The 24935-nt window shown below is 38.7% G+C and overlaps 1 protein-coding gene and 1 pseudogene across 3 annotated transcripts in view; both read right to left on the bottom strand.

Annotated features, from left to right (window-relative positions):
• Positions 1 to 6156: 6156 nt before the first annotated feature.
• Positions 6157 to 6263, bottom strand: LOC112133672 (U2 spliceosomal RNA; annotated as a pseudogene).
• A 6139-nt stretch (positions 6264 to 12402) lies between these two features.
• NREP (neuronal regeneration related protein) overlaps positions 12403 to 24935 on the bottom strand; it is a 28971-nt gene continuing 16438 nt past the window's right edge. For 2 of the 3 annotated variants that reach the window (XM_054555176.2, XM_054555178.1), the window contains exons 3-4: positions 18581 to 18658; positions 12986 to 14142 (exon numbers count right to left, since the gene is read on the bottom strand). In XM_054555176.2, coding sequence (XP_054411151.2) covers positions 14017 to 14142; positions 18581 to 18658 — 204 coding nt within the window. In that variant the 3' untranslated portion in view covers positions 12986 to 14016. 3 annotated transcript variants of the gene reach the window in all.

Below are 24935 nucleotides of genomic sequence, written 5' to 3' on the forward strand. Positions count from 1 at the left end.
TTATTCTCTTAGTAGCAATTGTGAATGGGAGTTCACTCACGATTTGGCTCTCTGTCTCTTATTGGTATATAGGAATGCGTGTGATTTTTGCATGTTGATTTTGTATCCTGAAACTTCGCTGAAGTTGCTTATCAGCTTAAGGAGATTTTGGGCTGAGACGATGGGGTTTCCTAAATATACAATCATGTCATCTGCAAACAGAGACAATTTGACTTCCTCTCTTCCTCTTTGAATACCCTTTATTTCTTTCTCTTGCCTGATTGCCCTGGCCAGAACTTCCAATACAATGTTGAATAGGAGTGGTGAGAGAGGGCATCCTTGTCTTGTGCCAGTTTTCAAAGGGAATGCTTCCAGCTTTTGCCCATTCAGTGTGATATTGGCTGTGGGTTTGTCATAAATAGCTCTTATTTTGAGATGCATTCCATCAATACCTAGTTTAATGAGAGTTTTTAGCATGAAGAGCTGTTGAATTTTGTCAAAGACCTTTTCTGCATCTATTGAGATAATCGTGGTTTTTGTCATTGGTTCTGTTTATGTGATGGATTACGTTTATTGATTTGCATATGTTGAACCAGCCTTGCATCCCAAGGATGAAGCTGATTTGGTTGTGGTGGGTAAGCTTTTTGATGTGCTGCTGGATTCAGTTTGCCAGTATTTTATTGAGGATTTTTGCGTAGATGTTCATCAGAGATATTGGCCTGAAATTTTCTGGTTTTGTTGTGTCGCTGTCAGGTTTTCATGTCAGATGATGCTGGCCTCACAAAATGACTTAGGGAGGATTCCCTCTTTTTCTATTGTTTGGAATAGTTTCAGAAGGAATGGTACCAGCTCCTCTTTGTACCTCTGGTAGAATCTGGTGGTGAATCCGTCTGGTCCTGGGCTTTTTTTGGTTGGTAGGCTATTAATTGCTGCCTCAATTTCAGAACTTGTTATTGTTCTATTCGGGGATTTGACTTCTTCCTGGTGTAGATTTGGGAGAGTGTATTGTTCAGGAATTTATCCATTTCTTCTAGATTTTCTAGCTTATTTGCATAGAGGTGTTTATAATATCCTCTGATAGTAGTTTGTATTTCTGTGGGATCAGTGGTGATATCTTCTTTATCATTTTTTATTGCGTCTATTTGATTCTTCTCTCTTTTCTTTGTCTTGCTAGTGGTCTATCTATTCTATTGATCTTTTCAAAAAAACAGCTCCTGGATTCATTGATTTTTTGAAGGGTTTTCTGTGTCTCTATCTCCTTCAGTTCTGCTCTGATCTTAGTTATTTCTTGTCTTCTGCTAGCTTTTGAATTTGCTTGCTCTTGCTTCTCTAGTTCTTTTAATTGTGATGTTAGAGTGTCAATTTTAGATCTTTCCTGCTTTCTCTTGTGGGCATTTAATGCTATAAATTTTCCCCTACACACTGCTTTAAATGTGTCCCAGAGATTCTGGCACATTGTGTCTTTGTTCTCACTGGTTTCAAATAACTTACTTATTTCTGCCTTAATTTTGTTATTTACCCAGTAGTCATTCAGGAGCAGATTGTTGAGTTTCCATGTAGTTATGCAGTTTTGAGTGAGTTTCTTAATCCTGAGTTCTAATTTGCCCTTAGAAAAGCTGAGTACAGGTTCTCATTTTCCTTTTTTCTTCCTGAAATCCTCTGCCTGATATTCTACCTGCTGCAACTTCTGCTAGGGCACTTTCATCCTTTTCTACTCATTCCAGGTTGGCTTCTTCCCAGAATAAGAGCTTGGTTTACTCCCTGATATGGCTGATATTTCCCAGCTTTTTTCTTCAACAGGAGCCACCTTCTAATTATGGATTTATTGTTGATCTTCATGTGAATATTCTGTCTTTATTGAGGTTTATTTTTCTGCATACATCACCTTTACTCCTTATCTATCTCCTTCCCCCATAAGTCCTTTTAGTGCCTCTGCTTCTTTTATCATCCCAGGTAGTTTCTTTGTATTCTGGGTACAGGTACCCTGCTCAGCTCCAATCCTTTTATACCAAGTTCTTGAAAATGCCAGTCATCCCAGCTGCCCTGTTATTGTGCCATGATCTTCCAACACTTGGAATAGACTCCTCATGACTGAAATTACATGAATTTTTTTTTTTTTTTTTTTTTAACCAAAGACTATCTCCCAAGAAGATGCTTTATCTGTGATGATTAAAGTTTTCTGCACTCATCATCCCACTCCTGAAGCTTTGGTTTAAATAGGTTTAGTTGTTCCTTTCATAGTTTTCCCAAAAATTCTGGTCCTGTTTCTCCCGCTAATGCTCAAAGTGAACTTGGCATTTCTACTTGTGTGAGACCCTCCTCAAATTTTCTGTTTATAGGAATAAGATGGCAAAACATAGCCCCCAGGGCTCATCAAATTGAGCAGTAGCCAGGCTTTCCACATCACTTTCATGGGCCATCATACTGACATGCACCTACTCTGGAATAGGGAAGATCTTCCTGTCATTTGCTTCCTCACTCCACACACCCCCAGCCCATGGAAGCTGCCCGTGCTCTTGGCCTTCTGTCTCTATTTCTCCATGTACTTACAAGAACAAAATTGGATGCAGGTTGTAGATTTGTTTTTATTTTCTCCTCTCCTCATCTCCCAAAGGACTTTCTGCAGTTGACACACAATGTCACCTGTTTGAAGTTTTTTTTTCTGCCTTCTTTCCTGTTCCTGCCCAAGATGGTCAGTTCCACCATCTTGACCTTTCCCATATTCCATCTCCTAGGCTGTCTACCTGGATGATTGCCACAGGCCTGCCACCCTTTCCCATATCCGTCCTTCATTCCTTCACCTCTCATTTAGTGGTCAAGAAAAATGCACAACCCACACACCCACCACTCTGGGAACATGCCTTCCATTCTCATAGCACACCTTTCCAAGCAGGTATTATTCTTCCTATACAACAAATGAGAAAAAAATCTTGTCAAGATAAAAGAGCAGCTGGTTAAGAGCAGGGCCAATGCTGCTTCTGACTTCTAGCTAAATCATGTAGGACTGCAGAAAGGGGAAAATCCCTCCCACATTAGTTTCCATTTTTCTGCTCAGGTAGTGACTTATGCCTTATCTAATCAATCAGATACTTTCTATGTAAACATCATTGGCTGGCCCAGAGTTATCATCATTAACTTCCTTAACATAAATAATCATGGGTGGAGGAAAGACTGGTAATTCTCAGAATCACTATATATAACGCTTTCTGTTCTTGATATTTCATTATTAGAAAGAGAAGCGTCAGGAATACCCATTGGCCTGAGATTATGAAGATGACTGAGGTGGGAGTTGTAGCATTGATGCCTGTTATCAGAAGAAGGTCTTAAGTCAACCAGCAGGACAAAGTCCCTCTCCCCACTTCACCATAAGAACAAGAAAGATGCAGGCTGACTAGAGAGGATGGAGCCCAGATAACACCATATCAGAGATGGAGTCAGGTGTGAGCTTTGAGAATAGCTGCTTCTGTCATGCCTAGAGTTTTGGGACAAAGGCTGTCTCTTTTTATGCCTTACAAAGGCATAGTATGGGACATGGAAGAACAAAAAACTGTCACTTCAATTCCTTCCTTCAAAAAGTAAAAGGTCATTTGTTTTTGTCCACTATTAGTTTTTCAACAAAACAAGCCAGAGAAGTTTCTCTGTGTGTAGCTGATAGGTGTCCTTGACCAGGGAGTGGCCTTCTTGCTCAAATTGCCACATCACTCTGGGAGGAAGCTGTGTGGAGTAGTGAGGGAGAATGGGGACAGCCACCTAACCAGCCAGATTAGTTCAATCAGCCCTGCAGATCAGCACAGTGACAGATGTCCCAACCAGATGGTGCACACATCCACTTCATAAATACACCGAAGAAGTCTGGAATCCAGGGGAAAAAGCTCTTCTGCCATGAGTGCTCCTGCCCAGGAACAATTGGCCGACACCACTCCACTGAAAGTCAGGCTCAGAGAAGAACACAACTTCTCTGCCAAGTATATAGTGGTAAAATCCTGCCCCATGTTTCTTAATTCCCATCTTTGATGCCTGAAATCTCACTATTAGCATCCTATTCTTTGGTTGAAAGATTTCTGCTATACAAATACATTTATAAAAACCAGGACAAGTGTTTTCAGTTCTTATGTTGAAAGAATTACATATACTTTTTGAGAGCAAGTTTACATGTGAGGGAAGTGTGGTGATTAATTTTATGTGTAAACTTGACTGGACCCAGATGTCTGATTAAACATTCTTTTCAGGTGTGTCTGTGAGAGTGTTTGTGGAAGAGATTAGCATTTGAATTGGTAAACTGAATAAAGCAGATGGCCCTCCCCAGTGTGAGTGGCATTATCCTATCCATTGGTAGCTGAATAGAACAAAAAAGCAGAGGAATTTGGAATCATCTTCCTTCTACCTGACTGAGCTAGGACATCAGTCTTCTGTCATTGGTACTCATGGTTCTCAGGCCTTCAGACCTGGACTGAAATCTACACCATTGGTTCTCAGGCTTTCAAACACCAACACTAGCTTTCCTGGGTCTCCAGCTTGAAGATGGCAGATCATGGGACTTCTCATCTTCCATAATTGTGTGTACCAGTACCTTATAATAAATCTTATTGGTTCTGTTTCTCTGGAGACTACTATTCTTAGTTTCTAATGTTTCTTCTAATACCCTAAGAAAGGTCATGAAAAAAGCGGAAGTTTGAATGGCAAGGTTAGGTTTCCTAAGTGGTAGCATGGAAAAGGTAAAGATTAGCTCTGCCATCCTAGATAAGATATTTCACTCTGAGCAATTAATCATCCCTCAACTGAGACAAGCATGGTGACCTCACAGTGTTGTGGAAGGCCCATATGTGAAATGATATATATGACAACCCCTCAAGTGTCCTGTACATGCAATAAAAGGAAGCAGCTATTTTTCACACCCTTCCTGGGTGCTGCTATCACACTTTTATTAATGTTCCTCTGAGCTAATTGTCCTCCTCAAGAACTCACATCAAATACCCCCTCGTTATCACATCCAACAAAGCAAATCCTAGCTATTAATGACAAATTGGAATGTTCCAGTTACCTCTCTGTCCTAGAAAGCAGCACTCCTCTGCTCTGTGAGAAACATTTGCTTTTCAGAAACTAGCCCTGGGATTTTAAGGAACGAGCCAGTGAGACAGGCCCTAAGTAGGCCTGATGAGGTTCCTTGCCTACTCCCTTCTCCCAGATATCCACTTACATTGTCACAAAGCCCAGGGAAAAGAGAAAACAGGACATGGTCTATGGCCCCCAAGAAAAGAAGTGACTGTCTCCCCTTTTTTCAGGGTGCCATGGGACCAGCACTACAGTTAGGAGCTGATACAGTTTGGCTCTTTGTCCCCGCCCAAATCTCATGTGGAATTGTAATCTCAATGTGTTAAAAGGTGGGGCCTGATGGGAGCTGATTGGATCATGGGGGTAATTTTTAATGGTTTTTCACCATCACCATTCCCCTAGTGCTGTCTCGTGATAGAGTTCTCACAAGATCTGATGGTTTAAAAGTGTGTGGCACTCCCCTGCTTCACTCTTTCTCTCTCGTCACCATGTGAAGGTCCTTGCTTCCCCTTTGCCTTCTACCATAATTGTAAGTTTCCTGAGGCCTTTCAGTCACGTTTCCTGTTAAGCCTGCAGAACTGTGAGTCAATTAATCCACTTTTTTTCATAAATTACCTAATCTCAGGTAGTTCCTTATTACCTGAATTAGCGTGAAAACAGACTAATATAGGACCCTAATGGAGACGTGGCTCAGGATTGGGACTACCCAGTGATAGGTAGAATAGAGCACCTGGGGCTCTACAGCAGCTGTTTAGACATTAATAGGACTCATAACTCCCTTCTACTTAGTTATGTCTCAGAACTCTCTAACAACCACAGCACTATACAGTGTGTTCCTCCAGTGGATGTCTCTGTCATTGATTCCTTCCAGGCCTCAGCTATCATTTTTAAAAGGAAGCTGGGTCAGTCGCAAACGAGTTTGTGTAAGAGGGCAATAGTGGTGGTGAAAGTCCCAGAAAACCAGTCACAGAAAAACTGCCTAAAGGAACTGAGGTTGTTAACAGGACAAGGGGAGCAGGATGTGAAAGGTTGTTGCATTGGAGAAAGAGCCAGCTCATTCTGTGCAACCCTGAGCTCAGCTGGGACCAATGTGTTGGCGGAAATTAATAGCAGCCTTGCACTCATAAAGGTTGCAGCTAATAAATAAAGCTGCTCAACTTGAAATCAGCAAATTAATGCATTCTTAGAATTCTCCACTACACTTGATCTTAGCCAAAAGGCCAAGAAGCGATTAGAATTCTCTTTCTATGAGGCTTTCACATAGCCACATGGATCTCCTGGTTATAGCTAAGCCATGCATTAATGGCACCATGTACTGTGCAAGGGGACTAGATTAATTTCACATTCCTTCTATAAAGTTATGTTCAGAAGGAAGCCTAATGGAGACATGCAATAAAGGAAAAGATGACACTTTTTCTGCCCTGATTCATGAGCTGCTTGCTGCTGTATAGGCTTTTCTTAGGTGTACTGGGATCTCAAGTACTACAGGGTTGTGACCTGAGGTATAATCCCACTTCTCTCACTGACTTGTGCCCCCTTCTCCTACGGGAGGAATAATTGACTCAGCCCTTTTGAATATGCTGGATAGAGATATGATGAAGAATCTGGAGAAATAAAAAAAAAAGTAGCACTAAAAAGATTTGACTGTGTCAAGGAAGAATGATGTAAAGGCTCTAAGAAGAGTTGCCGATCTTTCTTTTATACACTCATTGAACTTGCAGCCCAGGAAGACATCTTCTCTGGGACCTTCTTTCATCACTCCCGTGTGGTCAGTGCCTCCAAGCCATCCAGCCTGTCCTGCTTGACCTCTGACCGGGAGTCTGGACCTTTCTTTCCCTTCCCCATCAGAATTCACTGGTGCCGTTTCCTCAGGGTCTTGGTCCCTGCAGTACAGTAAATTAATGTCCAGTGCCCTTCAAGGCTTCTATCAAAAAGAATTAATGGGAGCAATTTTCAGGCATTGAGACTAGATGGGAAGTATTTCTGTCCAGAAGTGACTTCCTCAAAACACCTAGGTTTCTTTTCTAGCTCAGAAGTTTTCAAACTCTTTTGCTTTTATATCCTCTATAAGAATTGTATTAAAGTATGTTCCGTCATGTAATTTTTGTGAATAGTAATGTTTTTCATCATAAATTTAAACACTTTAAAGGATGTAATTTGGGGCATATTATAAATGTTTTCATGTTAAAATGAAAGTTGAATTTCTCCTATAATGTATACAGTTGAATCTAAACACCACGACAATGGATAACCCACCATCATTCCATTTTTAAAAACAAATACTTCCATAACTTTTAGAAATCTGACTTTCTTTTTCTACTTGAACTTAAATTTTTATTCAACTTCCTCCAAAGAACTTTACCTTAGTGTAACATAATTTTGTTTGAAAATACTGCTTACGCTATCACATGTATCTGCAATTGAAATATACCTAAATTCAATTTTTTACTTTTATTTTGTTACCATAAAGCTCTGAACATTAAAAAAATCTGTGCAATTGAATTATTATCAATACACTACTGATTAAACATAAACATATTATTAAACACAAAAAGTAAAGTTATATTGCAAATGCATCCTTTAATGAGATGATAAACTTTTTTCAGTTAGTTCATTTATCTGTAGATGAACATTACTTACTGCTGAAATAAGGGGTCAGTATCAATTCTATTTCTATTTTTTTTTGTTTTTATAGATGTAAGTTGAAGGAATTGAGAGTGTTTTATTATAGCAATGTAATTCAGTTCTTTGAATTCCTTCTATGTTATATGTCAACATTTGTATAATGGTCTGTTAGCAAAAATATTTTTAATCTTCGGGCACATGACAATTTGACAAAGTCCTTCTTCATTTCTTTTAAATAGTGAACTAGGAAGCACCTGACTAGCAAAGAGATTTGTTCTCCAGCAATTTGAATAATTTACTTTCTCAATTTCTGGGAAGTATACCAAGAGAGCTTTACTAAGATTTATCAAATTATTGTTAATTGTGCTGTAACACTTGTACTTACGCCCACCTTTTAAAACCCATATCACCAGAAATGGCAGGAAAATCAAACAAATTTTTAATTTTATTACATGTTTGCCAAAACAATGCTTTTTGATAAAATGCTTTGATCTTATTTCTTGTTTTAAATGTATTGCCACTAATTTGGAGTTGCAGATTTAGCTCATTTATGAAAAATATCTGTCATAAAACCTCATTGGCAGGGCCAATCTTCACTGTCAAACCAGTCAGCCAAATCAGGTATACTTTCTGTCAGAAAAAGTTTTTCATTTTTCAATTCAAATAGCTATGTTGAGGAATATTATAAAAATCAATGAGAACTAAAAGTATATCTTGTGAAACTGATCACTAAAAACAATTAAGATAAAGATCTAATACAATTGATTTTTCCATGTTTAAGTTATAAAAACAAGATGACCAATACACTATTTCTCATATAAAGCAGGAAAATGATAAAAGGCATGGTATATCTCTAGTGAAATTATGTACGGGTATTGAATACTGCTGACTGGCTTTGGAGAATGATTAAACAAGAAATATGTTATAAGATAAAATGGTAGAAACAACTACGGTTTGAGTATGTTCCCCAAGTTTCATATGTTGAAAAATTAATCCTCAAATTCATACGTTGATGGGGTAGACCCCATGATGCGACGCAAGGCTTTATAAGAAGAGGAGGGACCTGAATTGAAATGCACTTTTTGCCCTTCCACCCTTCTATCACAATTTGAGGCAGCAAGAAGGCCCTCACCAGATGTTGAGCAAATTCCAATGTCAGGCTCTTGGACTTCCCAGTCTCCAGAACCATGAGCCAAATGTTTCTTTTTTAAAATAAATTATCCAGTCTGGTGTTTTGTTACAGCAACAGAAAACAGACTAAGACAAGAATTGAATATAATTGAATAAATGTTTCATGTTATGGTTTGATACAATGGGTTCTGACAACTTTATTAATGAATGCACATCACATCTGAAAGAACCATGTGAAAGTTTTTATCCTTGGGTTCTATCTGTCTACTGCATCTTATAAAAATTTGGCATTCCCAAAAGGCATTCTGGTTACATTTAAAATAATCAGCATGGCAAATCTATATTGCCTTAGCTCTTCCAAGTTACTTTTTTTCCCAGTCAAGATACATCCTAGGGAAGGATATTGACAATAATGGGAAATAATTGATTACAATTATATGTAAGAAGACATTTTTGGCATTCACTGCCTTCTACTAATTTTCTTTGTTTCACTCTCCCATGGCTTTCCCTCAAGAGCAAGAAATTCTTTGACAAGAGTCAGGAAGAGAAAAAGAAAAAGCTGTAAAAAAAAAAATTGTCATTATTACCATCACTCCACTTTATCATATATCTGAATTCTGAAAATCTATTGGTGAGTCCAAACACCCAATTTCTATGTTATCTAACATCATAATCAGCTTTAACATGTGTATAAGAGGCAAAAGCCCAAGGTTCTATGGTGTTATGATTAATCATCAAACCTTTTCTCTGTTTGCTACATCTGAGGTTTTTGGTGTCATATTAAGAGCAACGTATTGTATTAAGATTTGGGATGGGTAGCCCTATATCTTTTTTTCTGTGGGAAAAGAAACAGTATGAACAAAGACTCATGCTCAGCAGATCAATTTAAGGAAAGAGTATAGTGTATATAGAGGATCTGGAAATTAATTTCCTGAAAATTGTCCTGAGCATGCAATCCGTGAAAAGCCTTAGGTACACATACCTCAGTTTGAAAATTATGAATTTATCATACCTGTATATAGCTTAACCTGACCGAATCCAAGATTGTTTATCATGTGATCTCAATCCCTGGAGGAGGATAATCAAAGGATTCTAACGAGGGCCCAGAGAGGTAGAGTTGGAATTGCAGCAGAGAAGTTTTGAGTAGCATTGAGGAACCTCCGATTCCAATCTGGTGTTCATGATCCTATAAGTGTTCCTGCTATCAAAAAATGAGTGCAAAAGGTCCCCTGGCCATTTGTTGGTGAAAATAAGTGCAGCACCATCCTCCCCAAACCAGAAGATTAGTGTTGCTAACTGCCATACCAACAGAGGCAAGCAGATGATATAAATAAATGAAGCAGACAGGATATAAGAAAAGAGGTGATGAGAGTTTGATAAAAGAAAGGACATGCCTTATCCACAGGTGGAGGCAGCTATTCACCTCCAATCCCACTGTTGCTACATTTTCCGCTTTTCTACCTGGATTTTCATGTGAAATCGCCTGAGGCAATTAAATCAACATTGTTATACAACACATTGCAAAACAAATCTCCAGGTTATGTCTGCTCAATGGTTGTTAGCAGTCTCCTCCCAAAGGCAACATGGTGATATGTTTGCCTCTGGTGAGAGAACAAAGCAGTCTTGAATCAAAGTCTGGGTCTTCTGAAGTGAGCCCAGCTATCTCTCCAATTCTTATAACCCTTCACAAAACATTGCTGGATCCTTACACACGAATCTTTCAAGTTTAAAGTGCAGAGTCAATTATTACTTCAAGCTTTGTGGAGGCTGAGGAATAGTCATCAGCAACCTCCATAATCCAAAGAGTTGGATGGAACTTTAAACATCATTTATTCCAGCTCCCCTGTTTTTATAGCTTCTCATGACATTCTGTAAATATTAGTAGTGGGTCTAATCGAACTTGGATTAATAAATGGAGGCTATGCAATCCCAGTATTATAGTTCCTGGATGCTCTCCTCATACGCTGCTTCCAAGGACTGTAAACAATTTTCAATAGAAAGAAGTAGCTGTGATGCTAGTTTCAGCCCTTCTTACTTCCAGACCCTGACCTATAATTACCCTGAGCTCTTCAACTTCAGATCATGTGCTATTTTTAAAATATGTCCATGAATTCTTTGGTATTCCTTTTAGGAGGTAGAAACTAATTTCCTTCATCCTTGAGTGTGGGCTATACTTAGTGACTTGCTTCTAATGAATAGAATATGATAGATGATGGTGACTTCTGATAATAGGTCATAGCATTTTAGCTTGCTCCCAGCTTTCTCTTGAATTACTTGCTCTTCAGGAAGCCAGAAGTTATGGGGACACTCAAGCAGCACTAGGGAGAGGCTCATGAGTAGAAGAACTGAGGCATCCTGCAAACAAACAGCCATGGACTAACCTGTATTGGGAGCAGATTCTCCAGCTCCACCTAAGTCTTCAGATGATGGTTTCTTTTCTTTTTTTTAATAAAAAAATTTTTAAAAAGAAAGGTAATTAAATTTAAGGAGGACTTCCCTTATTATATCAAGAGGTTAATACTCAAAATGGTGGTGGTGTGTCATTTTTAAGAATTTTCCTTCAGAATGAAATTCTAATGATCTGGTAAGCAGTTAGAATTTTTGGTTCTGCCCTAAGGCTCCTTTCTCTTAATAAGATTAACAGTTGAGGGTAAATAGGAAACTTAAACAAAATCTGAGATGTGCATTAATTTCAAATTAAGCTCAATAACCCCCAAATGTAAAAGTCCTTCCTGACATAACACACATATCAAGACCCAAGATTTCTCAGAGAGAATCCGATGCCCACTCTTTAGAGGCTAAGCTCCCACTTAAGAGGCAATGTTACCTGTTACCTTTAGCTCTTTTTTCTCTCTCTGGCTTTTATCTCAGAGGTCTGTTCCTTAGTCTCTGTTGAGGTGAAACTCCAATATCTGAACCCAACCAGAAAAATAAGCAACCTGTATACAAGCCAAGTTAAAGTTTCACTCCTGTAATGGATGAGGAGAAACCAGAAGATATTTCTCATGCACAGGGAGTGCATGAATCCCCTGAATTGCCAGGTTTCAGGGTCACATGAGACCTCTAGAAGGCTCTGCTCATCATCACTTTATCATCTGGTGGGTTCCAGGTATCTGGGTACACATGAATTAAGCCTTAATGACTTTAAATTCTGTCTCAAATTTGTATCCCCTTACAAGTTTAAGCTTTTTGTCTGAGGAAAAGTGCAAATATTCCATGAAGAAGTGAGGTCAGATCTCTTTTGGCAGGGATAAAAAGAATACCACAGAGTGGGTCTTAATGGCAAGGAGTGAGAAAGAGTAAGTTTTGAAGTGTATGCGAATGCCTTGGAAGGGAGAAAAAGTGTAGAAATAAAAGGATCTTGGTCTAATTCTGCTTTGTGTCCAGAGGCAGCTCTGCAAATACCATCTTAATGAGCCACTGCCTAGCCCCTAATCTCATAAAATGGTCAAAAGGGAAAACGCATGAAAGGCAGAGCTGATTCTCTCTCTTTTGATATTTGCCCTTGGGTTTGCTGGCCTGACTTCTGGGGCTCTGGGAACACATGAATTAGCAAGAACCAGAGAAGGCATTCAAAACTAGGCCTCTTCAATGATGAGCCAAATCAGACAGTTACCTTACAGCTTGCGTATTTATTGAACAAATACTACTAAAATAGCTAAAATACATTGGGTACTTGTCATGAGTGCATCAGTAAAGATCACACTGTTACAAAAGCCTGCATTTTCAGCAGTACACAACTGCAACTCTACATAAATGCCACAGATGCAGAATACTGTTTTCTTGCTCTATTTACACAGCTGATATACCTATTCTAACGAAGGAGGGAGAGGAGTAATGCACAAGAAACTCAGGCCAATGGGGGAGCAAGAAGAAAACGAAGAAGTGCAGTGCATGCGTCATCGGTGTTTAACAGTCAGAAGCGAAACAGTTCAGAACAAGGCCTGCCCTGTCAAAAGAAGAGCTAAAAGACAGTTATATAAAAATTAAGGTGGGCTTTCAGACTGGCTAACACAACAACATTCCATGAGTAGATGGTAATTTATTTTTGTTTATCCATTTCGTTGGGAGCAAGGACAAAAATGTAAATCTACACCTTGCTTATCAAAATTGCCAAAAAAAGAATGCTCTGCCTTTTAAAAAAGTATCATGATTTTGTAGACATTGTTTTCCAATTTAATATTTGGAAAAGGTGTCATTTTCATATTCCTACTCAGATGCCAGTGTTTTGGGTTTTTTTTTTCAGGGGAAATTTATTTAAAAAGGTTTTGCTCTTTTTTTCGACAAATATCCTTTCAAACAGAAAGAACCCAAAGAGACACCTCAAAATGCCTGTAAAATTATTGCTTTTCTTTCTCTAAGTCAGGCAGGCGAGGCTACGGAAAGGAAGAGATTTGGTAAGTAAATTACAGTTTTGTGATTGCTCCCGCTACCGTGACTGCATGTCCGTGAGTGCCAGCCAACGAGACAATCGTCTCTCACACTCTGGTAGCATTCGCTCAACCTACAACACTGAGGAAGAAAGCCACACTGAAGACACAAGGAAAACAAGTCAATCCAGTCTAGAGAACAACATTCAGGGAAACAGAGTACCAACACCTTCTTAGAACATGGAAATAAAAAATAACTCCATCAGAGCTACCTCGCCAAGGAGCATGTTGAAAGTCCAAAATAGCACCATTCATCAGTGTCTCAGGTCCTGTGGCAGCATCTCGGTCACTTACCACAAGGAAACAATGAGTTTCAAACTACTTCTATACATCAAAAGAGTACATGGATAAAATATAGAGATATACAGACAATTGATGAACATAAACTACTAGGTTTGTTACATCTAAATGAAAAAAAAAGGGGGGGACTCTCAGCCTCTGCAAGAAGCAGTCGGGAGCTGTGTGAGTGAAAAGGCAGGAGTGGACCGGTTGTGTGAGCGCGGTGGGAGTTTGAGTTGTGGAAGACATTGTTGTAGCGAACCAGGCCTGAAGGCCCACCTGTAAGGGTTGTAAACGTGGATTCACAGTGTGAAATTCTGAGCATTTTCACTTGAGTCAGAATGATTAAAAACTGGTTTGATGATACCTATTTGTCCACTGTAAATTCTCTAAAGCAAGGCTCAGAGTCCCATAGTTTCTTCTTATACTTGATGATTTACACAGAAAAAAATCCCATATATGATACCATGACCTCATCAATACCCATACACCATATGTAATACAAATGGAGGTGTTACGATTAAAAAAAGTGGAGGTAACTGATTCTTGGGGAGCGGAGTTCACTGCTGCCCAGTGGAGTCAGGGAGGCAGCGTTTGTCTCATCGTTCTTCTTGCGGTTCACTTCCTTTGGGACAGGAAGTCTTCCCTGCAAAGCAGGCAGACCCACACACAGACAGACACACATAAAAGACAAAATTAGTCACGCTTCTGAAACCATTTTTTAAAATTTTGCTTTTCCTGCCCAGCCCACATTTTACCCTTGAACTCTTGCTGTTTTGCAAAATAGAGTTTACATATTAAACACAGTTCACCTGAATGTAAATATTAGGTCTGTGAGGAAATAAAGTAATTAAACACTGGCCACCTTTGCTTCAGTAGAATGAAGTGGTTCTGTCACGGTGGTGCCAGCCATGTGTGAGGCAGCATTCCCCAGTGTCAGGTTTCTTAGGACAGTTTCTAGTATCAGATAGGGCCCAACCTTAGACTGGGTGATAGATACTCACAGGAGTGTCAGTTCATAATTTAAAAAAAAAAAAAAAAAAAAAAAAAGAGTCCAGTGTGTGTGATGAAGAAGAGTAACAATCTATTTTCTAATACGTAATAAAAATATTTAAAAATGTATCTCAACTTGCATAAATCTTATCTATGTATGGCTTATTCTATGTGCAATCGGCGCATGCCAGAAGTGGCTACCAAAGATGGGAAGTGTCTGGGAGAGAAATAATGTGAGGGTGCCCAGACAGCGGTTGTAGGAAAGTGGGGGCTAGTGGGGAAACCAAGGCCAGAAGAGAGTGAGATTCAGCTCATCTCGACTGACTGGGGCTATTCTAAGTCTCTCCTCACAATCCTGATGAGTAAGGTTTTTGTGTTTCTGACTAGAATAACTCAATCTCAGTGTGACTACTGATCCGCCGCCACGTGGCTTCCCGGACACACTGCTGCAGCGCCAACAGTGAAGAGGAGCTCTCCATCACAACCAGACAGCAGAAGCACAGCACAGTGAAGCCCACCTGCCCACATGATGCACAATAAAGGTATTAATTTACAACAGATGGATTTTATGCCTTGTACAGGTATGAACACAGTGAAGATTTGACGATGGTTCTCTCTTTTAGCTGAACGCTGGAGTTTTAATTACTGACATTTTCTTGGAAAAAATTATCCTTTGTGGTTTTAAAACGTGGGTTTTTTTTTTTTTTTTTTTTTTTTTGCTCAAGTCACATGTTCTAACAAGACAGTTTTAATAAGCCAGTTTGACTAGATGTAAAGTACTTGGATTAAAGTGATAATCTTACTTTGTGGCCTATAAATTAACACATCTGAATTTCTTTTTAAGAATTCAGAAACCAGTAACTTCCAAACAACTTGAAATTGAATAAGTATTTTCAGCAACCCAGGGGTGAACTAAATGCAACAGATTATTCAACTTTAAAAAGTCTTACTTACTGTACAGATTTTCCATATTAAACCTCTGGTATGCCTCAATTTTTTACTTAAAAGTCTCGGACTTTGAGGGCATACAACATTTTTTGGACATATATAACCATGATGTACTTTAATACTCCAATCTTAGGTTGTGATTTTAGAGGTTGTTTTGGTATCATTAAATACCAATGGGAACAAACCAGAAAATTAAATAAAAATATAATTCACCACTCACACACCCTTAAGGGTCTAGATTCAATTTCCAAAAGCATAATATTGGGTAGTTACTTGCAGTTGTGAAAATAATTTCAATCTTGGAATCTTGGTACACAACCCCAAAATTAAAAAAAAAGGAAATCCACGTAATCCCAGTGTCTTTAAAATAATGCTGCCAGCCCGACCCCACCTCACCCCACAGTCAACCAGTTACCATGGTTCAGGATAGGGCAAACTTAGGTTTTGGACAGATGAAGAGTTCAATGGCTGTTAATTAGCACAGGCAAGAAAAGAAGGAAAATGAAAAGTTGATAAATGTTAACTCAACAATTATACTCTTTACACAGCTTGCCTTAAAACTGCTCCAGTTCAGACTTACTCTGTTCAAAAGTGAATATACAGAACGTTAGTGTATCTCTCTATTTAAATCTCAGTCTCAGTACTAATCTTCTACCTCCATGAAACATACACAACAAAACAAAAGGAAGAGCTAGGGATTTGGGAAGAGGCACTTCCATAAAAAAAGAAAGAGAAGATTATTTCAGATTTGAATTTACCATTTTTACCATTTTTTCTGTTTCAAAGTCCCAGATAATATACATTTCTTCGTTCATTATTCATTTTCTAAGTGCCTACTATGGCTGGAGTACTCTATTCGATTTTAAGCTTAGAGATTGAAACAGAAACAGTCCCTGCCCATCTCACCCTTCATTAACTTGCTGTGTGGAAGACAGGCTACAGACTGGACCCTCATGAGGCAGTGGTAGTAGGGCCCACAGGGAGGTGTGCTACTGAAGCACCCCGAGAGCCCAGAGCCCAACATGCCCGTGGTGAGAGGTGCTCCTGAGGAGACAGAGTTCAGTGCATCCTCCCTATGGAGTCCTGGATTTACTAGATTTCAATCCTCTTCCCCTGACTGATTTCAATCCACTCACCCTCCCACTATTTTTTTTTTTTAAATAATTAATAGGCTTTCTGCCCCACTAAAGGAATTTTAGGCTTCTGCAACAAGTGGAGGAGGCATTTTGAAGATGGGACACAAAGAAGTCTTCTTTCTCCAGATCCAGAAGTCAGGCCTTATAAGAATTCAAGCCAAAAAAAGTTCATCCATGGGAATAACGGTTCTTCTATCATCCAGCTCATATTTGTGCCAACAGAGCTGAGGGACCTGAGTAATTCAAGAGGCTAGGGGTTGGGGGGCAGATGTGTCCAGTGGCTCCCACAGCCCCGCCGTCCTGAAAGTCATGCCAGTTAATGTGCCTCGGGGTGCATCAGCCCTCCCGACAGATGACTACTAGGAAATTAATCCCCAGTTAATAATGTGCTTTGGACCAAGTAAGTCAAGATTATTTTTCCTACAATTATACAAAGATATGCTTTTCCAGAAGGGAACTTCTGGAAAAAGAACAAAATACACTATGCTTAAAATATTATTCACATATTTAGAGAAGAAAGAACCTAAAATAGCAGAAGACCTGAATACCATGATCCACGGTGCCCACCCCTGGGAGCATGTCTTTGTGTGGGACAAGACCTAGCACAGCAGGGCTGGTTTCTAAGAGTACGGTGAGGCACCATTGAACTCATCAAGGAACTATGCCTAGTCTTGCCCCTCTGGTTTATGTCACCAGTATCAAAGAGAGAGGACCTTTGGATGCCTGAATGTTTATGTCACCAGTATCAAAGAGAGAGGACCTTTGGATGCCTGAATGAGGCAAGAACTAATGCGAAGGCTATACTTTGCTTTGTTTTCATATCTTGCCCTCAGCTGCCTTAAGAGAATTATGCCCTGATCTGGCACAGCGATGAATGTCTACGGTTATACTGCTGCTGCTGGTGTGCTGCTGGTGAGGTGGTGGGGTGTGGGTGTCTTTTAAGGAAAGCGCTACTATTTTAGCTCTCTTCCACTCCAGCTCTACAAATCAGTGCAAGTCTAGTTCAGGCAGGGCCAAACCATTTTGTTCACCTACTTTCCTGCCAGTGATTTCAACCTTGACCTTCAAAAATGCTCTGCAAGATTAAAAGTGATTTAAGATTGTTTTCTTTCAGTGCAAACTGCCAGTTGATACAACCTCTTCAGTTTCTGCCTGCCAGTATAAGATAGGGAATTGCTGAGACTATTTAGTGTAAATAAAATAATTTCTTAAACATTGAAATACCAGTAACAGCTGGGGGAGGCCTCACCATTAGTCAATTACACTTATGAAACTTTCAGATAGAAATTTTATTTTCAGTGGATTCTGTTTTTCTTTATTAACTGCAAAATCAGCAAGTCATTGGTTAAAAAGCACACTCTTTCTGCTTGAAGTCAAATAAGTATTTACCCTAAGAGGCAAAGTCCAGTATCTACAGTAAAAACTGGTATGTAGTTGTTATTGTTTCAGAAATTATGCTAAAATCTAAAATATAAATTTTACAAATTTTCTTGAGGCAGATAACTGCCACATCGAAGATGTCAGAACAATGAAACCATGTTTATAAAAAATACTTTTTAGGCTTAAAAATTAGAAGAAAGAAATGTAACAGTTTTTTGTTCCTCCCTTTTGCTTCATGGATAATCTTATCAGACCTTCAGACTTTATTAGCAGACAATTATGTCATCATCTTATACTTTTAAGAAATCTTTTAGTTTGATCATTGTATTTGAGTATGTCTAACCAGAAATGGAACAGATTTAAAACCTGTGAACTGTACTTTGATAAACTGATTCCATGTTTTAAATGAAAATTTTTTATTTATGAAGGAAGATAATGTGAACTTTAAGTCATAGGACTTTAGGATATTTTTTAAAAGTACATTATTTCCAAGGTCATCATAGTATCAGATTAATGGATTGTTATAGCAGCCTATAATGGGTATTAAAATGAAAAAGCTCTGATATTTTAAAACAATTGTTTCTATATTGAAAATAGTGTTAACAAAATGGCATCTAAGGATCTTACCTTAGGAAGCCTTCCCTCCATGTCCTTGTTTGGAAATGGTTCTTGACTGACCCAGACAGAGAGTTCTGGGTAATAAACCTATAGAGACACAAAAGCATACACATTCAGATTAAAAACAGGATCCACTCTGAAACTACATGGGATAACCTTAATGAGCTCAATTCTCCTCAATGGTTACTTATTCCCAACTGCAACTTAGAGCCCTGGGGAAACCATTAACTCTTTCAAACTGTTAGTGTGCTTCTGAACACACACTGCACTCAGGAGAGTTTCAGCTCAATGTCTTCCAAGATTAAGTCCAATAAAACAGAGATATCAATCAATGTTATTTTTAGCAGGCAAAGTAGCAGCTTAATGGTATGTCTGGCTGACTGCACTAAGTCATCTGGGAGGTCTAACTTTCAAAGGATTCTTTGATAAGTATCCTTGCAAAACTCCATCAAACACTGTTAACGGTTATTCTGATCATTTATTAGAAGGCCAGAGATTATCAAGAAACTAAAAGAGGAAAGAAAGCAGCAGCCCAGATTCTCTCCAAGTCCATGTGGCCAGTGACAACACATTCTCCCCAGCTGCCTGAAACAGCCAAGTGTCTGAGGGAGGGGCGGGAGATAGGTGTCATCACCATGAATGATTCAGAGAATACTAGCTGATGAATTTGGTGGTGGGAGGGGGTGGAGCGAGGGAGTGGAACTGAGTAACTCTTCTTTAAATATACAAAGGATGATTAGCATAAGGTTGCCGACCAGCTGTTCTCCATCTTCAGTAATGACAGGAGAGGGGAAAGGCCTTAAAATTACAACTAAGATTTGGGTCAGCTCTAAGGAAGAACTCAGCATAAGAATTGTCAAATTACTAAAAGAAATTAGAGAAAAACTGTGAAATCTTCTTTAAAAAATTTAGAAACAGAATCCAACAACCATCTGTCAGGGCTAATTCACATTTAATATAGTCCTGATTGAAAGCAGAGTGAAATTAGGTAAGATTCCCTCCAGATCTGATTCTCCAAATTCTGCAATAAATACGCCTCACATTTAATAAACAACAATTAAGAGTCACACCTCATTAACAGATTAACAAACAGACTTAGATGTGTGTTTAGATTTTGGTTTTGGAAGCCCTAATTGAGGTAACCTAATCATTGAGTTGACTGTAATGCTTGGTATACCCCGATCAATCCATTTTGTCAGGGGATCTAGGGTAGGAAATGTGGATGGCTAAGTGTGTTCACTTTTGGGAATAACTGAACAGTAACTATCTTTGCTCTACACCAGTGACATTTATAGCGCATCCTAGCTCACAAAGCAATTTTGCATACATTACTTAATTTGTCCTGATGATAAGCCAATAATATTGGTCTTATCATTAAACAAATGAAGAAATTGAAACTCAAAAAGGTCGACTTGCCCTAAGTCATACAGGTAGTGTAGGGTAGGACTGAAACTCACACTAGGTTTCCAGATTCTAAACTTCAGTTCCTTCCACTATCCTGCTGCCCTCGCATTATCCCAGAATGCAAATCGCCTACCACCACTCCCTCAAAATTATACCAGTCCACAGCCGCCACCCACGTTTGGGTCTTAAAGAGAGCTCATTCTGCAAGAGCTAGAACTATTTTCTTTTTGGACTGGGTCTGTTTTCTGAGCCATGTGGTTCCCCTCACCCCAACCACCTTACTTTTCCACATATTTCCTCTCCTGTGCCCAGCTCCTTCAGAAAGTAATCCACCATCTGCCTTGTTTGGGACAAGCAGCCACTTCTGACATTTCCTTTATCCAGGAATGGGTGAAGAAAACAAAATAATCTCAAATACACAAGCTTTTTTCAGACTTATAACAAAGTCACAGCACACAAAAGCCCAGTTTGGGCTCAACTTTAGGGAACCCCAAATTTGAATCTACTGTTAAATTCACTTCATATAAATGGATATGAAGTGATTACATTTCTATATTACCACTTTAAAAATCATATTTCAAGTACAGTCTTAAAATATTAGTGAGAAATTAAGTTGTTGGAAACCAAAAACGTTGATAAAAGTACATGCAAAAACTTTGTAGGCATAGGAAGCAATGAAAAGCAAGGTCAGGTAAGTATTGTCATTCTTGTGTTCTTGTGCTTTTCTGGGATATTCCATTTTAACGAAATGACACTGCTTTAACATTTAACTTCTAAGCATCAATACTAAAACCACCAAAGTCTAATTTGTAGGGGAAAATAGCTTGCCTTTCAGAAATTATTACACCTATTCTAACAATTTGTTGTTCTAAGAACTCTCCATTTGCTAAAACAAAAAACAAAAACAAACAAACAAAAAGCCAGTGACTTTTGCTAAAGAACTTGGGAATGTGAATATCCGACAGCAAAACACACAAGACTAAGGAAACTTTCTCCCTTACTTCATATTTGTTACATTGACCAAGGCATTTTTTTTTCACTATTAGGCATTTTTAGCACATTAGGCATTTTTTAGTATTTGAATCATAAAGTAATCATTGTATACTTTTAGAAAAATGAACGTTGCTTTGGCCTTGTGGTAGTTTTCCAATCTTCTTCAAAGTCAGAACCTTAAGCCAAAAATGGCAGGGACAGAGGAGTCTCAGTTACATTCTTAAAACCTGCTTGGCTGGCATATCCCTAGACATAGTATCTAAAGGAGATATTTAAACTTTTCATTTTTTTAAGCACAGCTAGTTTTAAGAAATCGTGGTAAATTACTGGAAACAAATATGATCTGTCTGCATTACAGCATTGTTCTTTCTTATACCTGCAGTATTTTGAGACTCTAAAGTGAAGAGCTTAAGAGAAAAGATCTATTGACAATCATTAATTACCTTTGCTCTCATATGATTCAGACCTGACCTTTGGTATTCCGCAAGGGCCTGAACTTCCATTCCATTCCCAGTGCTGGATGTGGAGAATGGGTGGTCCCAAGCAACAATCATTTGCCTTTCTGTCAAAAGCTGTCTTGGTTTAAATGTACTGTATTTTCTCTGCCTCTTCTTCTTATTGGAACATGTTCTAGTCTACTCGCCAGGTGCTACTTCTGGCAGTCAGAAATAGTGCCACTTTTCAACTTCAAGTTTCTTACCAACCTTTGTGCATTCATGCAGCAAGAGTTCATGAAATAGCTGCAAAGTGCTGGACACTGTTAGGTTCTGGGGATTGCAAGAGAAAGAGAGTTTCTGCCTTCTAGATGCTCAAGTCTAGGGGTGGGGTAGGTACAGCAGGGGTGATCAATTCACAAAAATTTACTTTTAAAAATGTGTGTTATGGGCTGACTTGTATCACCTCAAAATTCATATGGGGAAGTCCTAACCACCAATACCTCAGAATGTGATTGTATTTGGAAACAGGATCTTTACAGAGGCAATTAAGTTAAAATAAGGACATCAGGGTGGGCCCTAATCTGAAGTGACCCATGTCCTTCTAAGAAGAGATTAGGACACAGACACACAGAGGAAAGACCATATGAAGACACAGGGAGAAGACAGCCATCTACAAGCTGAGAAGGGAGGCCTCAGAAGAAACCAACCCTGCCAACATCTTGATCTCAGACTTCGAGCCTCCAAGATTGTTAGAAAATAAATTTCTGTTGTTTAAGCTGCCCAGCCTGTGGCACTTTGTTATGGCAGCCCTCGCAAACTAAACACAGTGTGCTTTTTAAGGGCAACAACAAAAAAGAAATATATAGGTTATGTCAAATGTAATAGGTGCTGGAACATCTATCAACAGACTAAACAACAAACAAAACCAACATTTAGCATAATATCCAGTAGTGCTGTCAACAAAGGAAATGGGGGTGGCAGTGAGCACATCTGGGAGGGCATTTGATGGCTGTCAGAATCAGCCAAGGAAGACAGAAGGGTGAGGGGTAAGTGCAGAATGAGCTCCATGCAGGCAAGTGGCCCTGTGGCCAGGTCTCCCTGCAGCTCCCAGGCCCCACAGCAGTAACAAGACCCACATGAACCCATGAGTTTCTGTGCCCTCAGTTTTCTAACTAGTTCAGAATATTAGGAACTGACAATGACCCTATGACTGAAGCTTTTGAATGCTGATAATATGAGGATCAGAAAACTGGTAAGCTGATCTATCTATCTAGAGTCCATCTGTGCTTGCTGAACTGTAAAGCTGCCCATTCTTCTTGGTGCTCATCAACTGACACTCCAAACATGGATACGTGGCTGATAGTGCATTCCATTCATTCATTGTCTGAATTCAAGTTTGTGTTTTTCATGAAGGCCAATTAAATTAACTTTCTTTTTGACACTTCATTGAATTCTCTATTGTTGTTTCGGTGGTTTGCATCTAGAAAATTTAAGTGTTCTGGGTATGGGAATACCTCAAAACTGTTGTTTTATTAAACAAACCAAAGTTTGCATTAATCTTCACAAAAAGTATGTCTTCTTTTAAAACTGTTCTTTCCATGTATACAATAAACAATTGTTTGTTTTTGCCCAAATAAAATCCTCAAAACCCTCTAGAATACTATTCTTCCAGAAGTCTATTAGAAAATCAGAAAAGCAAATTGTACCTTCAACAACTGAGAAAACAAAAATGCTAGTTTTTAAAAAAAAAAGTAGGGGGAAGGAAAATTTTGTTACTTTAATTTGGAGAATATGCAACGGTTTTGTTTGAATTCTGGGGAAGTTTGGGTGTTTATACTTGTCACTGAATATATTGGTTAATGCATCTTTTTCTATGATGCTATATTTATCTCACTGACAATTAGGCTGAAAAACAACAGAACGTCATAAAGAACCACACTGGTTTAAAATACACTAATCATGACTTGTATTTAGATATCCTTGATCAATTCTTAGGAAATACCAATTTTATGCTTTTGAGTATAATTAATATACTTAAACCCACTATATATTTAAATATTACTTATAGTGAAAATGTGCTATTTCTTACTGATTCTCTTAAATGTATTGATAGTTGGGTAAGTTTCAATATTCTATCACAGCATACAAATTGGAAATCAGATACTCAGGGTTTTGTCCCTCCTTTCCTTCCTTCTTTCCTTTCTTTCTTTCGAGGCTTGTTTTACTCTTTGGACAGTACGTCATGAAAAATAACTGCATTTTTTAAAGTCTATAAAGTAATTAGCTCACCAGTAATTACTGCTTAGTATAAACTATTATTAATAGCTGACAACTGGTGCTCCAAATTAGAAAAATGAAATGTGGGAAAATTCAGACACCAGTCCTCCAAGGTCCTAAAAAATATGCAAACTAGATTATTGCTTAAATTATTTTTCAAACATTTTTTAAGCTTTTCATTTCAAAATTTGCTATGGTATGGTCCAAATACAGACTCAATCTAAAAGTTCTCGGACATGTTTCCTATCACTTCTACTACATTGCAGGTAAAATTTGATTCATATCTCCTTATTACCTGTTTCTAAATTTGGATTTTCCTCTGTTCATTTACTGTCTTTATCAATATTTCTTTGGGGAGACTGTTCTAGAGAATGATACTTAAAGGCAGGATTATATCTTTTTGCAGAGGCTAAATACACCACACACATAAATGCTGCTTACTTCATTAGTTAACATACATTTTCAGAAATCTGCCATGAAGATATGTTGCATGGTTTGGTTGTTAACGACCATAACTGTAATATTATTCTTTATCCCTGACGGGGTCCTATAGGGTTAAAGAATGCACACACGGGTCCTTTATAACTTAACAGGATGGGTATGGGTATCTGTCTCCTGCGATTAGGAAAGCCGACTAGGGCAGCAGGGGTCCAACCTGCATAATCAATTCTTTCTGCAGCAAAGGGGTATATTTCATAATCTTTCTGCCAACTAGTATGTGTCTGTATGTGTACATATTTTATTCTGCCTAACTAGCCAGGAGGTTGTGAAACCTAGTACTTACTGTAATTCAAGGAGAATTCATGCGCATATACATACACTTCCTTTCTGCAAAAACCCTTTGAAGTGGTGCTATAAAGAATCTCCCTCAAAAGCCACTCTGTTCCCAGGTGTTACTGGTCATATGAGAGGGCCAAATGTAAACTGAAACCATAAATGAGCTACAAGGATCATTTTCTCTGAACAACATTACATCAAAGATTAGATGGTGCCAAAAGATGATGCACTGTGCTGTCTCTCTAGAGACGTCGTCTTAGAGATCTGCCTAACCTTGTGAATGCTGCTTGGAGAAGAAGCACACAGTGGGGAAAACACGTTACCACTGGAAGACCAAAAGATAAGCCTGCAGAACACTGGGCCATTCAGATGATGTACGTAACCTCTGCACATTCTGGAAACCAGAATAAAAGTGTTGGGGCTTAGGTTGGCAAGCATTCTGGCTTGGGAGCTAAATGAAACATGCACTGACCTAA

Source organism: Pongo abelii, chromosome 4 (genome assembly GCF_028885655.2).
Source record: "Pongo abelii isolate AG06213 chromosome 4, NHGRI_mPonAbe1-v2.0_pri, whole genome shotgun sequence".
Classification (NCBI taxonomy): Eukaryota; Metazoa; Chordata; class Mammalia; order Primates; family Hominidae; genus Pongo; species Pongo abelii.